General features: G+C 36.2%; 1 protein-coding gene across 2 annotated transcripts in view; it reads left to right on the forward strand.

The window, feature by feature from the left end:
* LOC128990335 (PRL-1 phosphatase) overlaps positions 1 to 27,356 on the forward strand; it is a 51,708-nt gene that overhangs the window by 21,852 nt on the left and 2,500 nt on the right. For both annotated transcript variants that reach the window (XM_054412674.1, XM_054412673.1), the window contains exons 2-4: positions 14,036 to 14,661; positions 21,160 to 21,291; positions 25,862 to 26,028. In XM_054412674.1, the coding sequence (XP_054268649.1) occupies positions 14,533 to 14,661; positions 21,160 to 21,291; positions 25,862 to 26,028 (428 nt within the window). In that variant the 5' untranslated portion in view covers positions 14,036 to 14,532. The remainder of the gene's footprint in view (positions 1 to 14,035; positions 14,662 to 21,159; positions 21,292 to 25,861; positions 26,029 to 27,356) is intronic.

The following is a 27,356-nucleotide window of genomic DNA, read 5'->3' on the forward strand; positions in this document are numbered from 1 at the left end:
GATTAGGCCTATTAATGTTTTATTCTACTAGTAGGGTATCGGGACTAGTGGTGTTTTAAGTTTTCCAGCTAAAGTAGTTACAGTTTGTATTCCTCAACAAATTGAACCAGTGAAAAGTCTACATTGTCACAATAGTAGTTTACGCATCGATTGCGTACACTACTTTACCTACGACAATGTTTTAATTACTTAAAATCGCTACTCATAACTTCTCATAACTAAGAGAAGTTATGTTTTCGTATATAACATCTCATTGCCACTGCCAATGATGCTACGAAACATTGCACCAAACACAAATTGTACCCTGAATTGTACCACTCAGAATTTAAATTGGCCTGAACAGCTGATTAGTTGATTTTCGAATCATTACAGCTTTACTTCTTCTCTCTCAATCGTTAAACCTCATTGGTCCGTTACCCGTGTTGTTATGAGTAAAACTATGATGTTATTAAAATAATCAATGCTGTTATGTGAAACTTTTCAATTCTAAAAACTGAACTGAAATGGCTACTTTATAAAACGGTCGTAAGGAAAACTATTAACGTAGTTAAAAACCTTAAAGTGTTACTTAATCCTCATAAATCCACCGAACCGTAATTGTACTTAACAACCTTTTAGTAATTTATGTTTAGTACCAAAATGAGTATATTGTTTTACACTCGTAAAAGGCCGCACATTATTCAGCATAGGTGTTGTCAAGTATGGTCCTATAATTAGAGGAGGTCTGTGCGTGGGAGAGCTGGTGAAGGCGTCTACAGGGGGGGGGGGTAGAGTGGGGGCGGCGTCTGTGCGTGTGCGTGCGAGAGAAGCGCCGCGACGTCCACGATCAATACATCCGCACGTGGCCACCTCAGGGAATTTACGGGGATTTAGGGAATTCTTATAATTTATGGACATCGTTATGTGGGGAATCTTGTTTGACTTTGAATGTTCGATAAATTATAGATTGTGGTTTCTCATTGATCTGGATACTAAAAGTTAACTGTTCGTCGTAAGACGTGTTGTGAAGGCTTAGACGTTGACATGTATTGGTATTGTAAATTATTATGTATTTAGTGTTTTGATAAGAGGTTGGCCGGCTCTAACTTGTTATGTTGGTTAAATTTGTTTGCTCACACAAGTATTAACTTGGAATATAACAAGCAAATCAAGAGGTAACCCAGCGTAGTTCATGATCTCATTTACTACTGAATGTATAACACTTCAGGGGTTCAGGCACTCATCTTGGCTAGACTAGATTATATTAGCCTAAGTGGCGGTACCATTCGTGACTCCACAATATCCTGCTTTATAAATTTCGAAGGGAAGAATGTCTAAGTTACTGTTGGTTAAGTAAGGAAGGTAAACTTAATGTTGGTTTTCCGAGAAAACTGTACTTAGTTTGTATCAAAAGAAAGCTGTGAGAAATAATATTTAATTGTTCCGAAATTTTTAAAGGAAAGGGAAGGAATGGAATGGCTAGTGTAAAATAACAACGATCGACTATAATTTGCTACTTTATATCGCTTTGCAACACTGTGACACATTCTTGTAACACAGTGTTCCACAAGCGTCAATCATTTTGTTCTAGTTTCTCCTAGCCACGGGCAGACAGCTGTTCGTGTGTTGTCAGCCATCATTGTTGGCGGTTCGCGGTTGTCACAGATACGACCAAAGTCACAGTAAGGTCACCGCTACTGACGTCACAGTGACGTTCGTGCAACTGGTACGAAGCGACGTAGATTTCTGTTTATTGACTATCGAAACGTTTCAAATACCAATGTTTGCGATCTGAATACGACTAGACTTTAATCCTCCGGTAACTCTCGGAATCAAGTTCTATTGAGTGTTAATCTTGTAAGCCTTTACGGGGTTTTTAAAATTATTGCAATTATTTAATTGTTTGTCAAATGTTTGCGATGTTTTTGTTTGATAGTAATTTAGGGTATTGTTGTAATTTGTGTTTGAATGTTTGTGTTGTGGTCTTTATACACACATAATTGTCAGCGTATGTGTGCGGTTTATACTGCTCGCAATCAAATCTGAAAGTTTTTGGTTTGATCCTGAGGAGTTGATAACACCTTATAACATTTTTTTAAATTAATTTACATTAATACCAATAACTTATGTTTAATCACGGAGATTTTGAAGTACCTCTAAACTAGAACTGTCACAAATAATGAATGGGAAATAATGAATGGAGGTTCACAAAGTGTGCGGGTGTCGAACAAAAGCTTGCTAAAAAGAGACAAGACGCAGACAAGTCGTGGCGTGGGAAGTTTTTTTGGAGGGAGGGGAGTCCATGGGAGCTTCATTCTTCCCAACGCTACCAACTCCAATATTAACTTGTACTAGACGTAATCTATGTAACCATCCTACATATAAATCATGCCCTTATCTTTGCTGAACAGTGCTAACTTTCCCCGGCTTATTGTGTACTTTGTTGACATGTATGAAGAATATATGGGTGTGGAAAATATTTGTATTGGCTGGTGGGGGATGAAACATAAATACACTACGGTACGGTAGTATTATGATAACAGTAGACATTTAAAGGATTTTAAATTTGGAATATTCATTTGACTCGATTTGATCTGTAAGCTCAATGGAGGTGAACGCAGGCTTAGTTCATCTTGGTAAAAAACACATGAAATACTTTCCTTTTTTTAGATTTCCTTGATCAGTTGACAACAATTTTAAGGTATTAGATTATGCCCAAGGGCTTTTTATGTTAGTTTGTATTTCTTGTTGCTCGAACTTGATCATAATTTGAGATGGGGACTCCACCTATGTGCGTATTTTAACCCAAATATGAGTGGAATGGAGTGTGGTACCTTATGCAGCTTGCCCGTTAACCTGGAGAATGATCCAGGACAGCTGGGTCCAGTTTCGAACCATCCAAAAAGCTACACACTTTTCTCAGGATTGACTATCGAGCGAGCTTTAAACTATTTAACTGGACAACACTATTCACGCCAGTTACTCGAAATAAGTAGCCTAATCCATTTGTCCGTTGTGGCATTTTACCCAACAATGAAGAGAATTCTAGTCGCAAAGTTTATATTCTGTGCTCGCTCTCTGGAATCAGCACTCACAACAGAGTTTTTACAATAGGATGGAAATTCGTCTATTTGTAAATTGATACGTCAACGCGATGAATGTTTACACACAACCTTCTTTGTTGCATATATTTAATCTCCGATCAGTTATTCCTATCCGTTGTTTTGTTGTTGTAAGGTCTTCGTTGTCATCCATGACCCTTTCCACGACTCGTGTAAAATTCGACCTGAAGTTTCATTATTTGTCTTATCATTTTTTTAAATATTTGATATCAAAATGTGACATGGAAGTCAACACTTCTTTCCAAACGTCAAAAGTACCTATTTATTCCATTCACCCGAAAACTGACTCATGACCTTTTAACATTACGCTTTGTAGATTTTAAAAACGCCTTAACAAAATACTAGCACAGGATTGCTTTTGAACAGATTCTCAGAAATAAACATCAAAAGGATTAGTTCTGTAGGCTATAACAAATTTAGTACCCTATCACATTTCCAAAACAACAAAAAAATAACCTTATTTCGAGATGACAAATGCACAATTGGAAACACTGGTCTCTAGTCGCTACCTCCACAACAGACATGTTTCAGGACAAGGGTGACCTTGGACTCAGGTGAGCCAGGCCAGGTGGCAAGGGAACACAGCCACCCTGCCAATCAGACAGGGGAGTCGGGCTGTAACAAATCCGGGAACTTCTATAGCTTCTGACAATTCTAAAACAATGAAATGTGTCCAATTATTTCTGTATTAGTCAAATTGTTTTTATCATTAGCCTATATATAAAATCCAATGTATGTATGTATGTTTGTTTGTTTGTTTGTCCTTTATGGACTCCGAAACCGCTCGATAGATTGTAATGAAACTTTCAGGCATTATTAAGCATTATTCAAGGATGGTTTGTGTGAAGTTTGGTGCAGATCCGCCAAAAGGGCTCCGCCCCAGTGGCTCTGGAGTTTGCCATGTTAACCTTATGAGTAAACATATTTAAATGTAATTATAGAATCTTAACAGCTGGTTCAACTAAACAATTTGATCCTGTCATTAAAAAGTTAATAGGTTTACCAACAGGGTGCAGCACTATTATTTTTATAATTTATGACAACAGCTAATTTCCAACCAAAAATTATGGTGGCGAGTTAGCGTAGCGAACGAGCTAACCTGAAGGCAAGTGAGCGCAGCGAACGAGCTCCACCCTAAAAGTGAGTGAGCGTAGCGAACGAACTTCAACCAGGACGTGATTGAGCCATGCGAACGAGCTCATCTTGAAAATGAACGAGCATTTGACATAAAACCACATTAGGACAGGACGACGTCTGTCGGGCCAGATAGTTGTATATAAAATAGTGTATAGCGTAAACTAGCATTCTGTTGGGACGTCACGATGAGATAGCCAATGGGTCATACCTGAATATCTGTCAAACTTAAATTAAGTAGGACGATATACACACAGTTGTTTAGTCATTAGTTGTTTGTCGTTAGGTACCATGAGTACGTTAAATGTAAAAACCACAACTTGATGTGTTTGACCTTGTGAAGTACTGTGCTAATGAAAATGAAACGATAGATCTAGATAATTCAACCACTTCTCAAAGAAGATATTTTACCAACAGGGTGCAGCACTATTATTTTTTTGTATTCATGACAACAGCTAATTTGAGCCAACTAGCAACAAAAAGCTGTCGTACACAATGAGAACTTTAATTTTTAATGGTTTTGGTGTAGTGGTAGAACATGGCTTAGCATACTGCATTTTAATTAAAAGAACCAAATTTTCTTAAACCGTGTCCTCTCCCATAACTGCAATAAACATTTTATACTCATATGCAACCCCGTACGAAGGACGGGTACTCTGCTAGTGAGCTATACGAGTAAATGCTTAATGCGCCGCATTTCAAGTGGAATGAAGTGTACAGGGTATATTAGTCCCTGGGATGAAAATAGATGAATTCCCCACATGTGAAATTGTGCCAAATCTTAATTAAGACTTTTGGAACTATTTCAATGCCAGCTGAGAAACCCACAATATTATTTTACAAATACACATCTCTGTTGGTAATCTTGAATTGCTTCTCAGTATCAGTAAAAACCCCTAGTTTCCACGGTTACCTCCCGCTATCTCCTCATCCCGCCACCTCCGTGTACCGCTACCTCCGAATTTCAGAGTGACCCCTATAATCCTCGGTTACTTCCTGCGTTAAGACTTTCCGTCCAAACCTAACCTAACCTAACTTAACCTAACCTAACCTAACCTGACCTAACCTATCCTAGCCCACGGGTTAAATTTTCATTAAATCTTCCATCCACGGGGCTTCGCAGCCGTGGATGCAATGACAGCTAACAACGCAGGCAGTGACGGGATTAAAGCTAGGCGCCCACCGGGCAACTCAGCGGGTCACTCAAGAATTCGGAGGTGGTGGGACAGATTTGGGTTCGGAGGTGGCGGAACGCGGAGATAGCGGGACCACACGGTTTCCACCCATTTGACAGTTGATAGTGACTGAGGGAGATTCTTATTATTAATATGTTAGATTGGGTTAGATGTAGGTTATATAACGTCGACACGCAAAGATGGAGGAAGGATGTGTAAATATGATAAATTACACCAAAGCTTGTTTTTTTTTTTACTTGAAGCAGTTGGTTCTGTTTATTAAACGCCCTGGAAGATCAAGGACGGCTCGGTTCAGTTTCGAACCATCAAAATGTCACTGACTTATCTCAGAATCGAACCGGCGGCGCGGCTCGGCTACATTTCCGAATTGGATTTTACATTTAGTAAACGGCATCAGCAATCTGACACATACTTTCTCCCATTAGCTTGTCAACAACCTTTATCATAAGCGATGAGAGTAACTAATGGGTAAAATCACAAAAGTTTCATTTCATTAGCTTTTGAACCGTAATTTTTACAGTAATGGGGTGGGGGGGGGGGGGTTTCACCAGCTATTTTGTTTAGAATTATAAGGACCATAACAGATGAAGTTAAATCAAACTCTTTTTTGAAATAATTTTTTTTCCGTTTTAGAAGAAAATAACATATAAGCTACAATAACTTTTGAACCACAATTTTTACAGTAATTGGGGGTTGCACTATGTTGTTAAGCATTATAACGATTATATCATAATACTGTAATTTGAATTAAACCCGGCCTTTGAAAAAAATACTATTTTCTCTTATTTTATGGGTTTTATGGGAAAATAACATTAATTACAATTACTTTTGAATGGTAATGTTTACAGAAATGGGAGCTGTACCATTTTTTCTGAATTTAAAGGGCTACAACATACTAAATGTTAATCAAAATCGATATAGTACATACATACCAAATTTTAATAAAATCAGACCACACAGGTAGTCTATAGCTCTGTACACATGCAGACACACACACACACTCTCACAGACATCACTTCGAAAACCACTTTTTTGGGTCCAGGGGGCCCAAAACGAATATATATCCACTCAAAACTCAAACTCGAAAATTTTGACGAAAACAAAAATGTGGACAATTCTGAAGAAGGAGCAAATTAACAAGATCAATTTAAGTCCTAAATGCGTTTGCTATGCTTGCCTGGGTGGTACAATTGCAGTAAGCAAGAGTCAGACACTGCCTGAGCCAGGCTTGTAATAGTTCACTTTTGATATAAATAGAAGTTGCTTGTCGGCGCCATCGCCACTCCTAGCTGTCTTGACGATCCTTGCAGTCCGTCTTGCTGAGTTTAAACTAATTTTGTCTTTGGATACAGCTAAATGTTCGATAACATATGCGGAATAGCAAGAAAGGTCCCTTGCTGGCGATTACGTTTATTATGACGATCTTTAGTGCGAGAGTTGTCGTTAGGAGGATATCAGGGGATGTAGAGTAGAGTTTAATATTTCATAGTTAATTTGCGTTCACAAGAGCAATTTTTATAATTTTACTTGGTGGAATCCGAACCACATTTTTACCTTGGTGTTAACGAATTGGTCTAATTATCAGAATAGTACCGCGGATAGTCGTAGTACTCACTAGTGTGGACGTTAATCCACACCAGGGAGTATCGCATCCACATTGTATGTCTATAAATATCCGTATACGTGTTTTAAAGATGCAGTTAAGAGTAAATCATGCTTATCAATCTTATCAGTTGTATTTTGACTGACGCTCACGATTGTTTAGCAAATATTTGTTTTACCCATTGTTTACTCTGTAAGTTACTTGCACGTCATTCTTTATCGTTAATTGCGAATGAGGTCGGCTTTATTTATACACTCGAGCAGACGCAATATTGCACAACAGCTGATAAGTCTCATGTGCAACTGAGGTTTCTTACAACAGCTGATAAGTCTCATGTGCAACTGAGGTTTCTTACAACAGCTGATAAGTCTCATGTGCAACTGAGGTTTCTTACTGCAACTGCTAATAAAACCGACATGAGTATGTTTTATCTTGGTTTTACCATAGCCTAGATAAAACATGCTTAGTCTATGGTTTTACTTAGATCTGCTGTGATTGTCTTCGAATGGTTGCGATTATAGTTAGCGTTTGTTGGATGCTCACCTTTGATTAATATGATGTATTTGCTTTGATTAAGTATAATGGTTGATGTGATGGCCCATTTTTATTTTGTAATTTTGGGTATTATTAATAAGGTTTGTGATTTATACCTCGTTTTACATATATGGCCCATCGAAAAAACGAAAAAACTGTAAAGTAAATATTTAATTTTTGTACCAGTTTAAACACAGCCTGACGATGGAAACCTAGTTTCCGAAAGCGCTTGTGGATAAAACAAATTATTATATATTGGCCTTGTTGAACATAAAAAAAATTAGTTATACATTTCAGTATATAAATAAAAATTTGGACGAATAGTGTTTTTGGCCTATGGAGACCTCAAAATGAAATACTACCGCCGCAGCAAACCTGAAGACTAAGTGAATTTCCATTTGCCTGATTGGATTTACACTAAAATGCCTCCTTAAAAATATCACATTTATTCCCCATTTAAATAGAGTTAGTTTAACGAGTATTAAGGTTTGCTGCAAAAGGGAGGGTAAAAAATTATTTTTTGTTGTAAAATGTTGTGTGTAAAATGTGTGTAGTTTAGTAAGAAATTAATGTATTTTCCATATTTGATCAAAATATGTTCATAAACAAGCCGAATAATATAATCGAAAAATATATCAAAATAGAACTTCTTTCCAACGTTTTCTTTCAAGGATCCAAGAACATAAAAACAATTTGCCAAGGATAAATCCAGAACGCTAATGAAATCCGAACTGTTCCAGTTCAAGATGATTCAATTTGCATTCAAGTAGAAACCAGATTGGCAGTAGATTGTACTTGTTATTGTACACAGTGTAGGAGGCGACGATATCTGGTTAGCAGTGGCAGTGGCGCGCGATCAGCTGAGAGCTCAATGTTCCCGCCAGTTTGGTGACCCTGCTGTCACGGTCAGTCGGTGACCCGGTGTCTGTCCTTTCCAAGGTCCTCGGGTTAAAGCTTCTTTGTTTTTAGAGCTGTCCAGTATCTTTCCGCGGCATTTCAAAGCATTAACGTCACAATCGTGCATTAGAAGCTGCACAATACCTTACCGCCGCGTTTTTATGTACTGTTGTGACATTGCAACTTAATTAGTTTGATGTTGTTAATCATGGTGCCATAAACAAATGCTTGGATGGTAAATAAACAAAAATATACATCCTTTAAATCCTAAAGTGAGAAATCCATAAATAAAAAATAAATAAATACAATAAAAAAACGTAGACTATCAATAAGGAAATAGTTATTTGTGCAACTAGTGAGCAAAGGGAGCAATTGACTCACTCGAGAGAAATACTTACTCGAGAGTGAGGAATGGTTTCTCGAGTGAGGCAATTGCACTTTGCACTCGAGTTGCACATTATATTTTTCCTACAGTTAACACAAAAAAATAAATTGGTAAAGAAACGTAGCATATTTTTACACAGAAGTGAACTTTTAATATGACATTTAATGTGAAGTAACAAATACAACAGTACAACAGCTGACCAGCTGATTTACAGCCAGTGCTGCCAACGTATTCGCGCGCATACGACCTTGTCTGCATGTTGATGAGCGAATTGGGCACTTTGCTTTCTCAAATCAGTGAGAGAACATGTACATTGTTAGGTAACTGTAGGAAAAGAATAAAGCCAAATTTCGTCTAGAAAAACAGTCTTGCATATTGGAAATAACTAAATTTCCTTTTTATGCGTCCCGCTTATGTAGGCTTAATCCATAGTCATCGGATTATGCTGATTAGCCAGATCAGCTGTGGTTATGTCATGCCATGTTGAATGCTGATTTGTAGTTCTCAAGCTGATAGCAGACTCAGCAGTAGACAGATGAGACAAAGGTCTGCCAGACTTGGCTGAGACAGATATACTCTAACAATCTGATATACAAGGTTGACATTGAAACTGTCAATACTGTTGGTTATGTCATGCCATGTTGAATGCTGATTTGTAGTTCTCATGCTGATAGCAGACTCAGCAGTAGACAGATGAGACAAAGGTCTGCCAGACTTGGCTGAGACAGATATACTCTGACAATCTGATATACAAGGTTGACATTGAAACTGTCAATACTGTTGGTTATGTCATGCCATGTTGAATGCTGATTTGTAGTTCTCATGCTGATAGCAGACTCAGCAGTAGACAGATGAGACAAAGGTCTGCCAGACTTGGCTGAGACAGATATACTCTGACAATCTGATATACAAGGTTGACATTGAAACTGTCAATACTGTTGGTTATGTCATGCCATGTTGAATGCTGATTTGTAGTTCTCATGCTGATAGCAGACTCAGCAGTAGACAGATGAGACAAAGGTCTGCCAGACTTGGCTGAGACAGATATACTCTGACAATCTGATATACAAGGTTGACATTGAAACTGTCAATACTGTTGGTTATGTCATGCCATGTTGAATGCTGATTTGTAGTTCTCAAGCTGATAGCAGACTCAGCAGTAGACAGATGAGACAAAGGTCTGCCAGACTTGGCTGAGACAGATATACTCTGACAATCTGATATACAAGGTTGACATTGAAACTGTCAATACTGTTGGTTATGTCATGCCATGTTGAATGCTGATTTGTAGTTCTCAAGCTGATAGCAGACTCAGCAGTAGACAGATGAGACAAAGGTCTGCCAGACTTGGCTGAGACAGATATACTCTGACAATCTGATATACAAGGTTGACATTGAAACTGTCAATACTGTTGGTTATGTCATGCCATGTTGAATGCTGATTTGTAGTTCTCAAGCTGATAGCAGACTCAGCAGTAGACAGATGAGACAAAGGTCTGCCAGACTTGGCTGAGACAGATACTCTGACAATCTGATATACAAGGTTGACATTGAAACTGTCAATACTGTTGGTTATGTCATGCCATGTTGAATGCTGATTTGTAGTTCTCAAGCTGATAGCAGACTCAGCAGTAGACAGATGAGACAAAGGTCTGCCAGACTTGGCTGAGACAGATATACTCTGACAATCTGATATACAAGGTTGACATTGAAACTGTCAATACTGTTGGTTATGTCATGCCATGTTGAATGCTGATTTGTAGTTCTCATGCTGATAGCAGACTCAGCAGTAGACAGATGAGACAAAGGTCTGCCAGACTTGGCTGAGACAGATATACTCTGACAATCTGATATACAAGGTTGACATTGAAACTGTCAATACTGTTGGTTATGTCATGCCATGTTGAATGCTGATTTGTAGTTCTCATGCTGATAGCAGACTCAGCAGTAGACAGATGAGACAAAGGTCTGCCAGACTTGGCTGAGACAGATATACTCTGACAATCTGATATACAAGGTTGACATTGAAACTGTCAATACTGTTGGTTATGTCATGCCATGTTGAATGCTGATTTGTAGTTCTCAAGCTGATAGCAGACTCAGCAGTAGACAGATGAGACAAAGGTCTGCCAGACTTGGCTGAGACAGATATACTCTGACAATCTGATATACAAGGTTGACATTGAAACTGTCAATACTGTTGGTTATGTCATGCCATGTTGAATGCTGATTTGTAGTTCTCATGCTGATAGCAGACTCAGCAGTAGACAGATGAGACAAAGGTCTGCCAGACTTGGCTGAGACAGATATACTCTGACAATCTGATATACAAGGTTGACATTGAAACTGTCAATACTGTTGGTTATGTCATGCCATGTTGAATGCTGATTTGTAGTTCTCAAGCTGATAGCAGACTCAGCAGTAGACAGATGAGACAAAGGTCTGCCAGACTTGGCTGAGACAGATATACTCTGACAATCTGATATACAAGGTTGACATTGAAACTGTCAATACTGTTGGTTATGTCATGCCATGTTGAATGCTGATTTGTAGTTCTCATGCTGATAGCAGACTCAGCAGTAGACAGATGAGACAAAGGTCTGCCAGACTTGGCTGAGACAGATATACTCTGACAATCTGAGATACAAGGTTGACATTGAAACTGTCAATACTGTTGGTTATGTCATGCCATGTTGAATGCTGATTTGTAGTTCTCAAGCTGATAGCAGACTCAGCAGTAGACAGATGAGACAAAGGTCTGCCAGACTTGGCTGAGACAGATATACTCTGACAATCTGATATACAAGGTTGACATTGAAAACTGTCAATACTGTTGGTTATGTCATGCCATGTTGAATGCTGATTTGTAGTTCTCAAGCTGATAGCAGACTCAGCAGTAGACAGATGAGACAAAGGTCTGCCAGACTTGGCTGAGACAGATACTCTGACAATCTGATATACAAGGTTGACATTGAAAACTGTCAATACTGTTGGTTATGTCATGCCATGTTGAATGCTGATTTGTAGTTCTCATGCTGATAGCAGACTCAGCAGTAAAGAGATTACAATTCCATTTTAAATCAAAACCAAAAGAAAAAAAATAATTTTTTAACAAAATCATTTCAACGCATGGCTTAATTAATTAAACATAACTTTTTAATCATAACAAATTATACAACAAATACACATCGGTAGCAAAATTTAAATAGTTTTGATTTTATTCTGATAAGTTAAGATCCAAGTTAAGATCAAAAGAATAAGATCCAGACATTTAGCAATACTGTACATGCAAAATGGATGGTCCAATGTGTTTTTTTAGCAGCTAGCAAGCTGTTACATCTGTTATATCTTAATGTTCATAATCAATGGTGTCCCTCATTGGTCCAAAAGCAGATACCATTTGACCATAACAGATAACAGTAATTTCCTGCCAGAAACTTTGATCTCAATTTCATTAATCAGTGTTACACAACAAGTGTGAAACACATGATGAAATTGTAAATAAACAAAACTTGTTATCTATTATTATTTTTGTTTATAATTGATTTTATGAGAATTGTGTTATTCATCCTGCTTAACTCTATATTTATATTGTAACAATGTATAACAAAGTATAAAAACTTAGTGCCGGCACTTTTAGTAAATTTTTTTATGCTGTGCTTTTAAAATAAGTGTTTGCAGTACACCAACATATTATTTGATACAACCTTTATGTACAAGACATCAACTGGAGTGCCCTAAGAGTTGGGTAACTTCTTCGGTTAAGCATTAACGAAAGTACTTTACTGTAAACAGATAGATCACAGCTTCTTTTTAAAATCTAAACTGGTATAAACTGACAATTGTAGAAAGACCAAATGGGAAAATTTGTTCCAGTGTGTTTGAAGTAGTATTTATAACGAAAGTATAAACTAAGGTTATATAGGTACAGAAAGATGATGAGTCTTTTGGCTGTAGGTCAAGAGGCTTTAAGGCCTATACTGTACTCAATGAGTGCTGCATTCCTACGACTGCATTCCTTGGAGGATTGGTTGATCTGTGTATAACCATAGATAAAACATACTCCCTTAGTAGATTTCTCATCCTAATGGAACAGCTGAAGACAATTTTATTGTTAGTTCTGCACGGTTTATGTAGAGGTTGTGTTTTGTTTACAATTTGTTTCCCGTTAATACAGTCATTTAAAACCTCGTTTAACCAAATAATACGATCTAATCGTAAACAATAAATTGTCTCCTAGTTATTTAACCAAACAGTAAAGCACAAATAAAGAAATTAACCCTAAAATAATAGAAACAAAATTTCGTCGACACAAGTGTGGCGTACATGAACTAGACATGAAAAACGAGCTTCAAAATTTACAATGGGATGAGAAGTCTACTTGTGTTGGTTAGTCTATGGTATAACACATGCAGAGCAAGCTTCATTGGCATAGCAACTCTTAACTTTCTGTTAAGATAGATCTTTATTACATTTACTGTTTATTTTGATTTACCGGTACGTTAGTTTAGGTTTATTAATTGATGTACAACTAATACTGTACCCACTTTAGTTTCCAATTTTAATCATGAGGGCTTCTGATTCAAGAATCCATTTATTACCTACGGTAAGTCTACCCCAAGAATAAATTTGACCCTTTCCGTGGGTTGGATGGAAAAATACCATAGGCTACTACTTGCTAGAACTTTATAGAGAAGAAAGATGTGAAACCTGTGATCTAAAAGAGCATCACATTCTTGACAACCATTTAAGATCAAGGGATTTTTTATTAATTATTACTTTTTTGTTACTCTTAGTCTCTTATACTCTCGCTCTCCCCTCATTTTATGAACACAATTGTGTAATCCAATGTATTTAAGAACTTTTAGAGGACACACTCGGCAGTAGAAGTGAAAAGTAGCCAAATGCCTTATTTGAGATTTGACTAAGGATCGAACCATCTCATCCATGTTCATCCATCCATCCTCACCATGTTTCATACAACTCTGCCACAGACAGGTGACAACTGATGAGCTGCATGGCTTAACTGACTTGTTACGGGATTTCTACTCTTTAGTCTGGTGCTTTCTCCTGGCTGGGGAGACCATTGATCTACTGGACCTTCAGCAAAGTCCAAGCTTATACAGTAGATCCAAACTTGACCCTGTATAAACCATTGTCTAACAGATTCTTGGTTTGTTTGCAGTACCTTGGAGAGCCTTGGCTGCCATTGATGGAGTTTCACCTGGATAGTGCCGAGTATTGCCAGGCTCAGCACAAATAAACAGTCTAGTGAGTGAAGAGTGAGCCCAGACGAGGACGAGAGGCCACATTCTAGCACCGACCGTCATCTGGTGAGCGACCCGGGAAGAAAATTCTGCCCTTGGAGGCCGTGTGAATGGGGTGAAGAGTGAGAAGAGACAAGGGAGTGTTTTATTTCCGGCTCATCAACTTGATGGCATTCGGTGCGACTTGGTAAACATTACCTAGGCGATATAATTTTTCTCTCTAGCCGTGGACGAACTGCGTCTCTCTGTGTTCATGTACGTTCTCAGTGTGAATGTGAATCCGAGCTGTGTATTTATTTTGCCGAGTTTGTGTTTTGTATCCGTAGATTTTGTACGGTAGATCTGAATTGAAAGTATATTTTTCAAGTGAAACCTTACATCACACAAAAGCGTATACGAGTTTTTATTGTGCGGAATGAGTATAGTCATCGAAAACATGAGGCAGAAAGATATCCGACCTCCTCCCTGTGAGATAGAGTACAAGAACATGAAGTTCCTCATCACGGACAGGCCAACGGATCAGACCATCCAGAACTACATCCAGGTAACACTAACTAATCAAAAATATTACATGTAACACAAATACCCCTGCCATAGCAAACCTGCAGACTAAACGAATTTCCATTTACCTGACTGGATTTCTACTCAAATATTTCCTTAAAATTGTCAGATTTATTTCTTTTTTAAATAAAATTTATTTTAATGAGTAGCCTACCTACTTGGGTTTGCTGACTGTACAGGGAATATATTGAGGTTTGTTTTTTTATTGAAAAATTGATAGCTTAGTATGAATCAAGCTTAGTATGAAATAAATAAAATGGCAACCCTAAATCTTACCACCCTTGTAAATAACTTCCCGTTTTCAAACCCGATGGCTCTGTTCTATTTTGAAACTGACTTTTAAAATTTTAAATATTTATTGTATGAGAGAATAAAAAATTCCTCAATGGTTTTGGTTAGTACAGACTTTTTATAGTTATCAATCATTGAGATGGAGACGCCACCTAGGTGCGTATTTTAACCCAAATATGAGTGAAGGATGAGTGTAGAATGGTGTGTGATGACCTGCGTAGCTTTGTTACTGACTATCAGCGGTTTCATTAGTCAGGATCATTATTATTTAATGCCCATGGTAAGAAACGGCTGGGTGGTTACTTCATTGGATATTTATGATGAAATTAGTAGCCTATGATAAAAATAAAAAATCTTACAGGTAAAGTTTTGTTGAAATGTGTATTTCTGTTTTCCCTAGATTGTGAAAGAGATTATTTTTTAATCAATCAAGTAATGTGGTTTTTTTTTTATTCAAAACATATTTTGTACTGCATGATTTTTTATTAAAAGTAACATTGTTTTAATTTACCTCCTTTAAACAAAAATCCCCTATCAGTATTCTGTTATCAGTGAATAACCTTGGATAACATTGGTTCACATTTCCTCTTTCACTATTTAAATGACCTTTGAATGCAACTCAGCTTAGAGGTTATCTTATTTGTCTTGGTCTGTTAAAGTATAGAATTGTTTACAGAGCTGTCAGATCAGGGAAATAAATTAACATTGTCATTAGAGCTATGCATATGGTATATATTGCTTAACAACATCCTCCTGGTTAAACAACAGATTCTACTCCAAACAAAAATTGTTTGTACAGCTCATTTCATTACTCGTTAATTAGATACCACACTCATTAGTTATTAGTTAATCATCTCATATTTTCTGAAATTCAACAAAATGCTCCTAATTATATAACATAATCCAAGCATATTACAGATTTCCAACGGTATAGGCCAATCCAGTTTTTACATATATTTTTTTGCGTGACATTTAGTCAAGAGTCAAGGGAGTTCTCAAAAACAAAGATGTCTCTTGGTCTGAGAGATCTATGTTTTGTTAAAGGTCGATCTACAACTTTAGGAGCTGTGTTCTGGTTAACCAAGTCACTATATTAAACAAACAGGGTTGTTTAAAGGTTTATTGCGGACATCTCCCATCACAATGGTAAAATACAGTGCACAAAGTTACAAGACCTGAAATCTGACCCTGTCTTTAGGTAAAAAAAAAACTTAATTAAAACTTACTACTAACAATACACAAACCCAACCTAAGTTGGAATAGCAGTCAAATATAAACACTGGAAACAGTCAATTCATGATACAAAATGCAATATATAACCAATCACAAAACACAAAACATCTATGTAGAAAAATAATAAATAAGATATAGGGTGAATAGCTCACAGCAAATGGATTAAACACGCAGTAAAAAACTATTTGTGATCGGAGGATTTGAACCTTGGCCTCCTTTCAAGAAGTTCCACTCTCTACATGTAACTAATCGCCAACCACCCCTACATTTATACTTGTAAGAACTAACAACAGACCTAGTCGTTAACAGATTATTCAATTCCTTTCTCTATATTGTCGATGTTACCGTATAAAACATAACAACATAACAAACAAATTCTGTAGGAACAACAAACTCTTAGTAGTCAGTAGGAAAATAACATAAGGTAAAATGGAAACTTATTGACAAGAGCAGTTTGTAATGAGCTTGTCTTCCTGCAAACTTCCAACATTGTTCAAGCTACCCGATCTACAAACTTGGTTCTTATATTGTAAAAGGATGAACAGAGAGCGGGGTTATTGTATGTAAAAGATTTGTGTGCTGAACAAGAGACTGGAAATAGGCCATTATAAAACACATGTTTGTCACAGGACATGGAAATGGCGAATTTGTGGAGATTTCACCTGATGGGAGAGGAAGTATGTACTGTATATGCAGAGAAATAAAGACCGTGAGTCACGTATTTATGAATTGTTCACTTCAAGAGGCAAATAGGAGAGAACAGGAAGAAGTCTTGGATAGGAAAGGTCTAGAGATGAGAAAATAAAACTTGATTAGGGACAAGGAAGCAATTGACGTTTAGGAAAGTGCTAGGGAAATACGAAAAACCAGGGATACATACAGGCTTCTAAATTGAAAAAGAAACAAACAAAAACTAAGAAAATTAGTGAAAACTTCCCCATGAAGGAGAGAGGAAAGATTAGAGCGAATCCCAATGATCCCTATCGCTCAGGGCAGTATGGGGAAGGGAGTCGTGCTGTTAGGCTTTTGGACACATAATGTGTCTGGACGAGGATTGAAAGTGGCTGAAGCGTGAGAAAGATCTTCACGGGGAATTGGCCTGGCAAACAAGTCCCAGACTTAAGCCAGGGGTGGTGGTGGGAACGAGGGGCTTTGGTTTATCATTTAGGTTATCGTCGATTAATCTTTAATATTTTTTTATATCGATTAATATTTTACTGACTTTCACAATAAATAAACTGCAAAAATGGCACATAAACTGCGACCTTTACCATCCTCACATTTAGCAACAAAACCAAGAAACCTGAAAACGCCAAATAAAAAAGGTCAATACAAATCCTTCTTACGGAAAGTAAATAAAGATACGTCTTATAACACTTAAAACATATATTTACGCTTATACTGTTACTCACAAGACGTTAAATATACAAAATCCCATTCGCCTATTGTGTCTGATGATGATTGGAGTGTCCAATCGAAATCGATCACCACTTACCATCTTTTGTATATTTACCGTCTTGTGAGTAACAGTATAAGCGTAAATATATGTTAAAAGTGTTATAAGACGTATCTTTATTTACTTTCCGTAAATTTAATAACACGTACAATGCTGATCAAGAAGTTATTAAATCCTTCTTCTCTTATTTCTAGATTGCGCACGAGTCCATGCGCCAGGTACACTGCTTAGTATAAAATCACCAATTTCTAGTAACCGCTGCAAAACTATCAAATGTTTTGCTGTTTCTAAAGCTGCTTTAACCAAATAAAATATTGTAAAACAATCAGATTGAACATCAATATACATCAAGCTATCGTTTTACTCTTTGATAATGTTTTGTTAACTTATCCTCTTTTAGCAAATTTTCCACATAGGGAATAAGCTATAACCATAGGTCTTATGGTAAGACCTAGACCCGAGACCAATTTACATTTTTGTTTTGAGGTCCCAAGACAAAACATGGTAAGAGTGACCCTCAACCAAGAGGCAACAGACACCCTCCGTTCAAATTTATATATATGTGTTCGTTAGCACGATAACTTGAAAAAATGATCCGTACAAATGTGTAAACCTACATTGATTTAACGAGTTTGCGAACCAGCATGATTAGACATGGGAACTGGGGCTTATGGGATAAAAAAGTGTAAAATTCCTATGTAACTCTTATGGCGAATAAATAAACTGCTGTAGTTAGCTAGTTTATGGATATATGATATTTCACAATTTTGTTTATTTCATACTATTTCAAAAAAAAAAAACACCTAATTACCTATGTAGCTGAAAACTTAAGTGCTCATTAAAATAAATGTTATTTAAAGAAGAAATAAATCTGACACTTTTAAGGAATATTTTAGTGGATATCTAGTCAGGAAAATAGAAATACGCTTAGTCTAAAGTTTATCTGCGACAGGCGTACCGGTATTTAAAATTAAATTTGACTGAAGTGGTCAGTAAAATCTAAAAGACTGTATCTGTGAAAAGTGTTTGAACAGTTTTTAAACTGGGAAATAATATGTCATGTATTAGTTTTTGATATAGTGCCCTCATATTCTGTCTTAAAATATTATTCTATGTATATAGGTACTAAATATCAAGATCTTTACTGAGCATGGGACCAACTTGACAGCTACAGTGTGCTCAGGCATTAGGGTCATAGTAGTGGAGAGGTCATTAGATAAGATAACATAGTCAATTAGTACTCAGATAAAATATCTGAACAACCTCCTTTGATCACTGATCCTGTAATGGATGTAAAAACTCAGACAAAATTACCTTCTTCTTTTTCTAAAAATATTCAATTGTAAAAAGCAAAACTGAAAGTTTCAAAAACCTGTGGATATGTACTGTCTAGAATATGTTGAGTAATTTAAAGGTCCTTTAAAATTGTTCAAAATTTAAAAACTCATCCTTTATGATCAATTGCAGTGCTTTGGTGTGGGGGGTTTAGGGGGTAGTACAGTACTACCTCTTCTTACTAGGCTGGGTCCTACTAGCATTATAATATCCCCCTTTCTTAGTATGCCATTCTTTCCTTGAGGGGTCCATCAGTATTTTTTAAGTCCTTAAACCTGGGTTGGTGCTCCAGGCAAAGCCTTCTGGACCTTTCCCCTGTCCTTGAGTTAGGTTTCCCCAAAGCTGATGGGGACACCACATTAGGGTTCTGGCCCTGAAAACTGTTCTTCCTAACCTTTCTTGGCTAGGCCATCAGCTTTTTCATTCCCTTCCATAACCTGAGTGCACTAGAAGCCAAACAACCTTTGCTTGATTTTGTCTTGCTGGAGTCTTCGCATCCCTTTAGTGTTGTGACTCTGTCACATACAACTGCAGCACCTTGATGGCGGCTTGGCTATCTGAGAGGAACAGTATTTTTTTCCTTTTCTCAGGTTGTTCAGGAGGGATTTTGCACAGCATTCAATTACTAGGACCTCTGACTGAAATACTGTTACTGTGCTACCCAGGTTTAAATAAATGGTGGATTTGGTACCATGCATCTCCAACCCTGATCGCCCATATTTTTTTCTCCCGTCTGTGAAGTGCACAAGACATGAGCTGCCCATCTGTTTGAGCTCTCCCTGTTGCCAACCACTCCAGTCCCAAGTAACGATTTGGCAGCGAAACTAAAAATCGTACTCTTTGGTCAAAGACAGTTTAATATTAGTTTTGACTGTGAGAAGCTGGTCATGATCTGGTGAGGAGCGCAGTGTGTCAGTAGTTACAACAAAGATCACATTGAGGCTGAGGCCACTTTCACTGACGGGGTTTGTGGGTTACCGTGTCAATGTGTCTCGGTCTCCTGCTACCCATCCAATCTCTGCAAGACCTCAACAACTCTCAGCAATCAGTGTCTGATAAAAATGTACTAGAGATTTCATCTTAATCCCTTACAAGTGTTTATTCAATGGTGTGTATTCAATGGTACTTCTCTCATTACATAACAAATTTTGTACTATTGCAGTAGCGAACGTGTTAAAGGTGTAAGAGTGGTAAACTTGAATGAGTTTGCGAACCAGTATGATCGGACCATGGAAACGGGGTTTAAAAGGGGGGGGGGGTGTGAAAATGGGTAATTTTCTCACTTTTTTCTTCAAAACGTAAATTTCCCAATTTCTCTCCAGACCTTTTTAAAAGCTTAAAAACAAATAATTTAGTATATCAAAGTGTTTTGTCCGGTTATTGGTTACGGAGAAAATTAAAAAAAATTTTAATTTAAAAATTCCCATTCTTATGGAAAATATTGTAAAATAATCTAGTTTGCTTGTCTATGGATATATTTTGATCAAACTTTATTTATCTTATACTAAGCTATTAATATTTTACCAAACCTAGGTAATCGTTTAACCTAAATGATAATTTAATAGATTTAATTTAAAATAAATTCAGGCAAATGGAAATTTACTTAGTCAACGGCGGTAGTATTTAATCTTTAAATCTTGTTTTCCAGTCATAAGCTTTTTCATTATCTACTTATCTATTAAACTCCAAAAATCCATTTAATTATTAGTTTGATATGATCTACTTGAGATTATGTTTGTGGAACTTTATAACTGTTGAATGTCTATTCGCTATTGTTTACTTCATGTTAGACTTTGTGTGATTTACAAAGTAGATTGCTTGTATTTATTTACATATTGAGCGTTTTACCAAATCCTTTTCTTTTGACTTCTAAAGTATCCTTATTATGTTTCTGATTTCTGATAGGCTACAGTTTACATCGAAACTGAATCTGTGGGCAAATTAAGACCACTCATCCTATACTCATCTCCATTCAAACATGGCTTAAAATACCTACCTTCTTTTTTGGTTGTCATTTCACATAAAAGTATTAAAACTTTAAACAAATAATCTAAATGACCACAATGTTAAGGAACATTACATTGATAACTTTAATTTGTACTTCCTACTTTCAATTAAAAGTCCACATGGCATTTATTTTATTGATGGTGATTGTGGTTGTTTCAGGAACTGAAGAAGCACAAAGTACGAGACGTAGTGAGGGTTTGTGAGCCGACCTACAAAGTTGAAGAGCTCAAGACTGTAGGCATCAACGTGACAGACTTAGCTTATGATGATGGTACTTCCCCACCTTCTGAGGTAAGTTCATATTGCTACTAGCGCTCAGCAATTTGTAAAGAGGGATTGCTCTTGAATTCTTCCATCTACTGTAGATGCCTAGATGGTGTTATTGACTTGCCATTTGGCGTCCCCATCTTAAATAATTGATAATTGATAAAAAAAAAAATTCTGTTGTTTGTTGGTTTCTTCAGGTGGAAGGCTCAAATAGCTTTGTCACTAACTAAGACTATCAGCTGTTAATGTGATGAATAATAAATTATCAACAATCAAACACAGCTGGAGTCATTTTAACTTTCAAAAAGTCCCTCAAACATCTCAATATGGTTAATAGTGTAGAAAATCTACAATCTAGTGAAATTTCCTATAAAATGTTGTCATTCTCCTACTGATTTTATTTCACTAGACACCCTCTATCAAGAAATTGTAGTTAAAATTGCTAGACCTCAATCTCCTGACTAATATTTGCATAATCAGCTGGCTATCCAACTGGATAGAGTGATTTCCTTTTAATCAGAAGCTTGCTAACTTAAGGGGATACGCCACTATCTGTAGGCCATATTTTAAATTTTTTTTACATTTTCCAAAAGTTGCATTTTTAGATAGGTCATTTAAATGTGAACATTTAGCTAAAATTGTTTGCCAATCTGACAACTCCTTCTAGTATAAAAAAAAATAAAATATAAAACGCCGCAACCAGCAATTTAACAAAATTTTGAACTATTTTTTTTTGTTCCTGATATGTACACTTTTAATTGTGTATCATAATTATGTATTATGAAGGTATAAAGTAGGGTACATTTATGTAAAACAAAATAAGTACTTTGCTATTTTTATATATAATATAAAATAATAAATTAGTGTAGTTATGGGAATTTTTCTCCTGCCAACCACCTGTTACATCACCTGCGATTATCTCAATACCGTGTTTTTTAGGTTATTATTGTATAAAAGTTTGAATAACTCCGTTAGTACTATACTTATAGTATTCAAATTTTCACCAGACCTTCTTTATATAGTAATAAAGGATTGTGTGTATAGTAAGCCCTATAGCATTACATTTACTAAAAATATTTATGTTTACGCAAAAATTTTAAATATTTTTTTCAGCTTTTTTATATTTTGAATAAAAGGTGTCCTAAAAATTTGGTTTTTTTAGTTACCATAACGATTATACACAGAATTACTCATTATTTCATCCTGAATCAGGAAATAAATAGAATATGTCATTCTGATCAGTAGTTGAAAAGTTATTCTCAATAACGAATTCTTAAAAATTTTGGTGAAAAAAACTAAAAACGCATATAAATTTAGTAAATAAGTTATAAATTCAATATTTTTGTACCTAAATCTTCTAACTAAGTCTAGTATAAACAAAATATACTAACTAGGTTGACAAAAATAAAATAATAAAAAAAAAGTTGGAGATAGTGGCGTATCCCCTTAATCTTATAAAAAGTTATACTGTAAGCACTTGTGGCAGTTTAAAAACGGGTGTGGTATGCTTTTGATAAACCAAACAATGAACCATGAATGGGTGGTTTATTTTTCTTTTCTTTATTGAGTGATATTGCTGAAAAAAAATTAGCTGGTTTTGGAGGAAAGAAGTTCAAACTTTACTTGCCCTTTCTTCTTTTTAATCTGATTGATCTGAAACCACAAACCATGGTCTGTCAGGGCAGTGTAGTAATTTACTAAAACCTGACTCAAAATGTATGTTTCATTAGGTATCGCAATGCCCATATAAATTAAATAGCAAATATGATATTTATTTCAAATTTTAAACTCCCAAATTGCTTTAATACTACTCCTTGACACAACTTCTTTCGCCTTTTATTGATTGAGAAGTGTGAGGACTATCCCAAGCTGTCATCAAACCTGCATCACTACAAGTACCAGACTTATAGGGCTGCTTTTGTCTGACTCTTATTACTTCAAATGGCGAGCTCACCTTATTCAGTAAATGCAGCAGATCCTCATACTAGGCGTGACTTTTTATTTTACCTTTCAGAATTTGTTTTAATTACAAATAGTAATTTCCAATTTCAAGTTTGTGGCTTTTAATACTTCCCAAGTCAGTACTGGTTTGTAGGTACTCCCCAGTTTATTATGTTCATTCGAACATGAATTCTATCAAGTGGTTGAATAGTTCAATAACACTGACTGACCGACCCTATGTATGTATCCACATAAGAATTTTTTTCTGGAAGTATTGGTGGTATACCTCAAGTATTGGGCAGGAATGTGAGGCAAACTGTGAGAAATGTGATGGCCGGACTACCCGAGCGTATAAAACGCCGCTGTCTGTCCTCACACAATGTGACTGGTGACACTCAGGCCGTTCCAATAGGCTATGTCTAGATGGTATGCTGTTGCTGCAAGCTGTTTGTAAGAAGAAATGTCATGCGAGGTGTTGGTGGTCACACCCTATATTATCAAGCCGTTTGGTAACATGGCAGTTTCAAGTTATGTTTAATACCCATGGAATGTACCCAGACAATTTTGTTATTTGTCCAACCTCGCATACAAACTTCTCTGTATGAAACATTTTCACTAAACAGCCAACCAAAGAAACAAACACGGTACAAAAAATGATCAGACAACTCCAATTACAACAAGTAGTACGGAATGGACTCACCCAAGTGATTGGAGGGATGTACCAATGCGCAGGAGAAATGCTAGTGCCGCTACATGTAGTCCGGCGGACTGACAGTCTGCACACATATTTTACGCATTCAGAGGTGGTTTTTTTTTTTTTTAATAAAGAGGTTGGCGGCCTCTTTTAACCTTGCATTTGTCCGTCCACATAGACTAAGCGCCCGTGCGTGGATCGTTTACAGCAAAGCAAGGAACAGACCAAACGACGCAGTTGTGCGTCAGACATCTCTGTAGACCACTGCAGGGAATTCAGTGCCTTCAAATAGACCGTTACAAAGATATAAGCATTTTAATAACATTAGAACCCTGACGCATATATGCGACGGCAGTCTATGGGTGGGAACCGGACGTCGCATATGTGTCGCTGGTCCATGTGAATGAAAAATTTCGTACTATTGCATTAATGAACGTGTTAAATCTAGATTATAATGAGTCTGTAAAGCAACATTTTGTCAATTTAAAACTATTAACTGTGTTTAGTTTGTACGTACTGGAATGTATCGTACATGTAAAAAATAACCAGGAAAAATTTAAAACACATTGTGAAACCCATCAATACAACACTAGAAACAAAAAAAATATAGTTCTACCGAAACACAACTTAGAAATGTATAAAAATAAGCCCTCATATGCTGGTGTAAAGTTTTTAAAGATAATACCAAATGAAATAAAAGATATTAAGAATAAAAAAAAGTTTAGACAAAAACTTAAAGAATTTTTGATAGAAAAACCCATCTACTCAATAGATGAACTTTTTATGAATGTATACAGCTGTAGATAGTTTTATTTTCTGTATTTTTTGTTTAGGTTAAGTATTTGTACATAGTAATTATAAGCTTGACACTATTTATTGTATGTTTTGTACATACTATAAATAAAGTTCATTTTAATTTGTGAATTAATACGTTAGCCTTTTTGGAAAAAAGGTTGCATCAAAATTACATGTTATCTTTTTTCATTTGCTATGTGTTGCTTAAAGATCTATTTTACAAGTATTCTTCATAATAAGGTACCGTAACCCTAACCTCAAAATCTATGCAACCTCCGTGTTATCCGAGATTCTTGGTAACCGAGGTAGTCTCGTCCCCAACAACCTCGGTTAATTGGGAGTGTACAGGCGTTGATGGTTGAAACTGGACATATTTGCTCTTGACAATTGGGCTTTTATTGAATGATCTTGGCTAAAGAACCACCTGGTCTTAGTCAGTAACAAAAAGGCATCTCACTTCATTACAAATAATTCTTTGCTCATATTAAATACTTATTTTACTTATACTCATTTTGGATTAAGTACTTTCCTATATGACACCCCAGCTTAAGAGTCCTTGGAGCAACTACAAAGCAAATTTATATTCTCACAATATACTAGATAATTAAATTACAATCACTTTGATATTACAAAAAAAATATTTTGAGGTGGTAAATAACTCTTTAGCGGCTGTTTGAAAATAACAAAATTAACATTGCTGTAATGGCGGGCAAATCCAAGATAGCCGTTGGCTTCCATGGACTCCCTTGGAAATACATTCAAAGTAACAAAGAACATTTCTAATCTCAGAGCATTCTAGATATTTACATTATAATCACTTTGGTGTTTGAAAACAATTTTTGAATGATAATTAACTCTCCAGTATCTGTTTGAAATTATCCAAGATGGCCACTAGCCTCCAAGGACTCTTAAACTACAAAAGCACTATGATTGTCTGTAACTTAAGTGGTGATAGGAGGCGGAACTGGCTGGGATAGTCAGAGAAGTAAAAATACTGTGCTGTTGTAATATTTTAACTATAGGTTGCTTTCTGTGACTGGCGCTCGTTGGAGACCTTAGTTTACAGACAACTTTTACTATTTACAAAGTATTACAGAACTGAATAAAATTAACGAGCTTCTTGTTTGTCTACTTGTCATGTTTTGACTGCCATGTTTGTCGCAGGTGGTGGACGAGTGGTTTGAGCTGCTCAAGAAGAGGTTCAGAGAAGACCCGGAGGCCTGTGTTGCAGTTCACTGTGTCGCTGGTCTCGGACGAGCACCAGTGTTGGTAGCACTGGCCCTCATCGAATTAGGGATGAAGTATGAAGATGCTGTCGAACTTATTAGACAGTGAGTATACGATGCTTTGAACTTTAATTTTTTTTTTTTGAAGTTGGCAACCTCTTTTGCACTTTGTTTTGCCTGTCCACATGAACCTCCCGGATTGTGTGTAAAACATATCAATCAAACCGAGAAGTGAGTTGGTACAGTACGTGAATAAACTATACCAATAAATATTAGTGGCGGCGAACGTGAACCCAAGACATAACTGACTTAGTCCACCATGAGTCTAGGTACCGGCTGAGTCAACTACTCACCACTCAATTAGACCAAATTACTGACATGTAATGTAAGAACATGATGAGGGTTAATGATTGCCATACATTCATAATATGAATGATTCAGTGTCGCAAGATCTCTCAATTCAGTAAACTGTCCCAGATTCTAAAAATATTCCCAAATAACTTGACAGTACCTCAAAACGTTTTCAAGTTAAGTTTAAAATATGAAAGATTAGATTTTGGCCCTCACTCAAAATCTAATTTTTTAGATTTTTGATTAACTGGATGTGGTCCGGTCCCAATTGATCCATCAATCCAAGTGGTCGAAGTTAAACTGTGTAGTGTGTATGATTTAAATTTATGACTATCTTCTATGGACCAACTCCATTAAACGATATAATGTGGTGATTTCCAAACTAGTTGCTATCAAAAGTGTTTTTGCAAATGCGCCACCCATCTTCAGACAAAATCCAATTTTAAAAAAATGTCCCCTATATATCCTTTTTTCCAATTTTTTATGCCTTTAAAATTTATTCTTGTAAGTAATAAAACTTATATTCCTACCCCCGGTGCCAACTTCCCATTGATGTAAAAGCATTTAATTGTAAACTAATTTTAACTATTGAAAATAATTAATCTAAACAGCTTTTGTCATCAACTGTAGCCTAAACTGATGTGGTTTGACTTAGCCGCAAATTTGAGGTTGATTCTAATTACTAGCTTTCTCAACCACAATTGTCGCTCTTTGATATGTCATTGTTTGATTAAAGTCATATTTAGTATTCGTGGTTTTGCAAAACAACCAAAACGTTCAATAAATATTGTTTGAGCTTGTATATCTTTGTTGGTGTTACAGTATCAATCTTTAAATTTATCTTTACAGCACAGTTATCTCAAGTTTATACTTTTATCTTTATTTTGTATTGCAGACTATAATCATGTTTTGAGTTGAAAGTGAAGATACAATTGAAGTTCAACCAGTTAAGATTACCAAAACATGAAAACTAGTTAACACTAGTAGTATATATATTTATGTATACCACTCAAACAAGTATTTCAATGTCCATAATAAATAATAACATGACCGTAAAAAACTATAGAATTTCAAATATGTGC

The sequence above is a fragment of the Macrosteles quadrilineatus genome, unplaced genomic scaffold (genome assembly GCF_028750875.1).
Source record: "Macrosteles quadrilineatus isolate MER2022 unplaced genomic scaffold, UCM_ALF_1.0 Scaffold_3__2_contigs__length_128488019, whole genome shotgun sequence".
Classification (NCBI taxonomy): Eukaryota; Metazoa; Arthropoda; class Insecta; order Hemiptera; family Cicadellidae; genus Macrosteles; species Macrosteles quadrilineatus.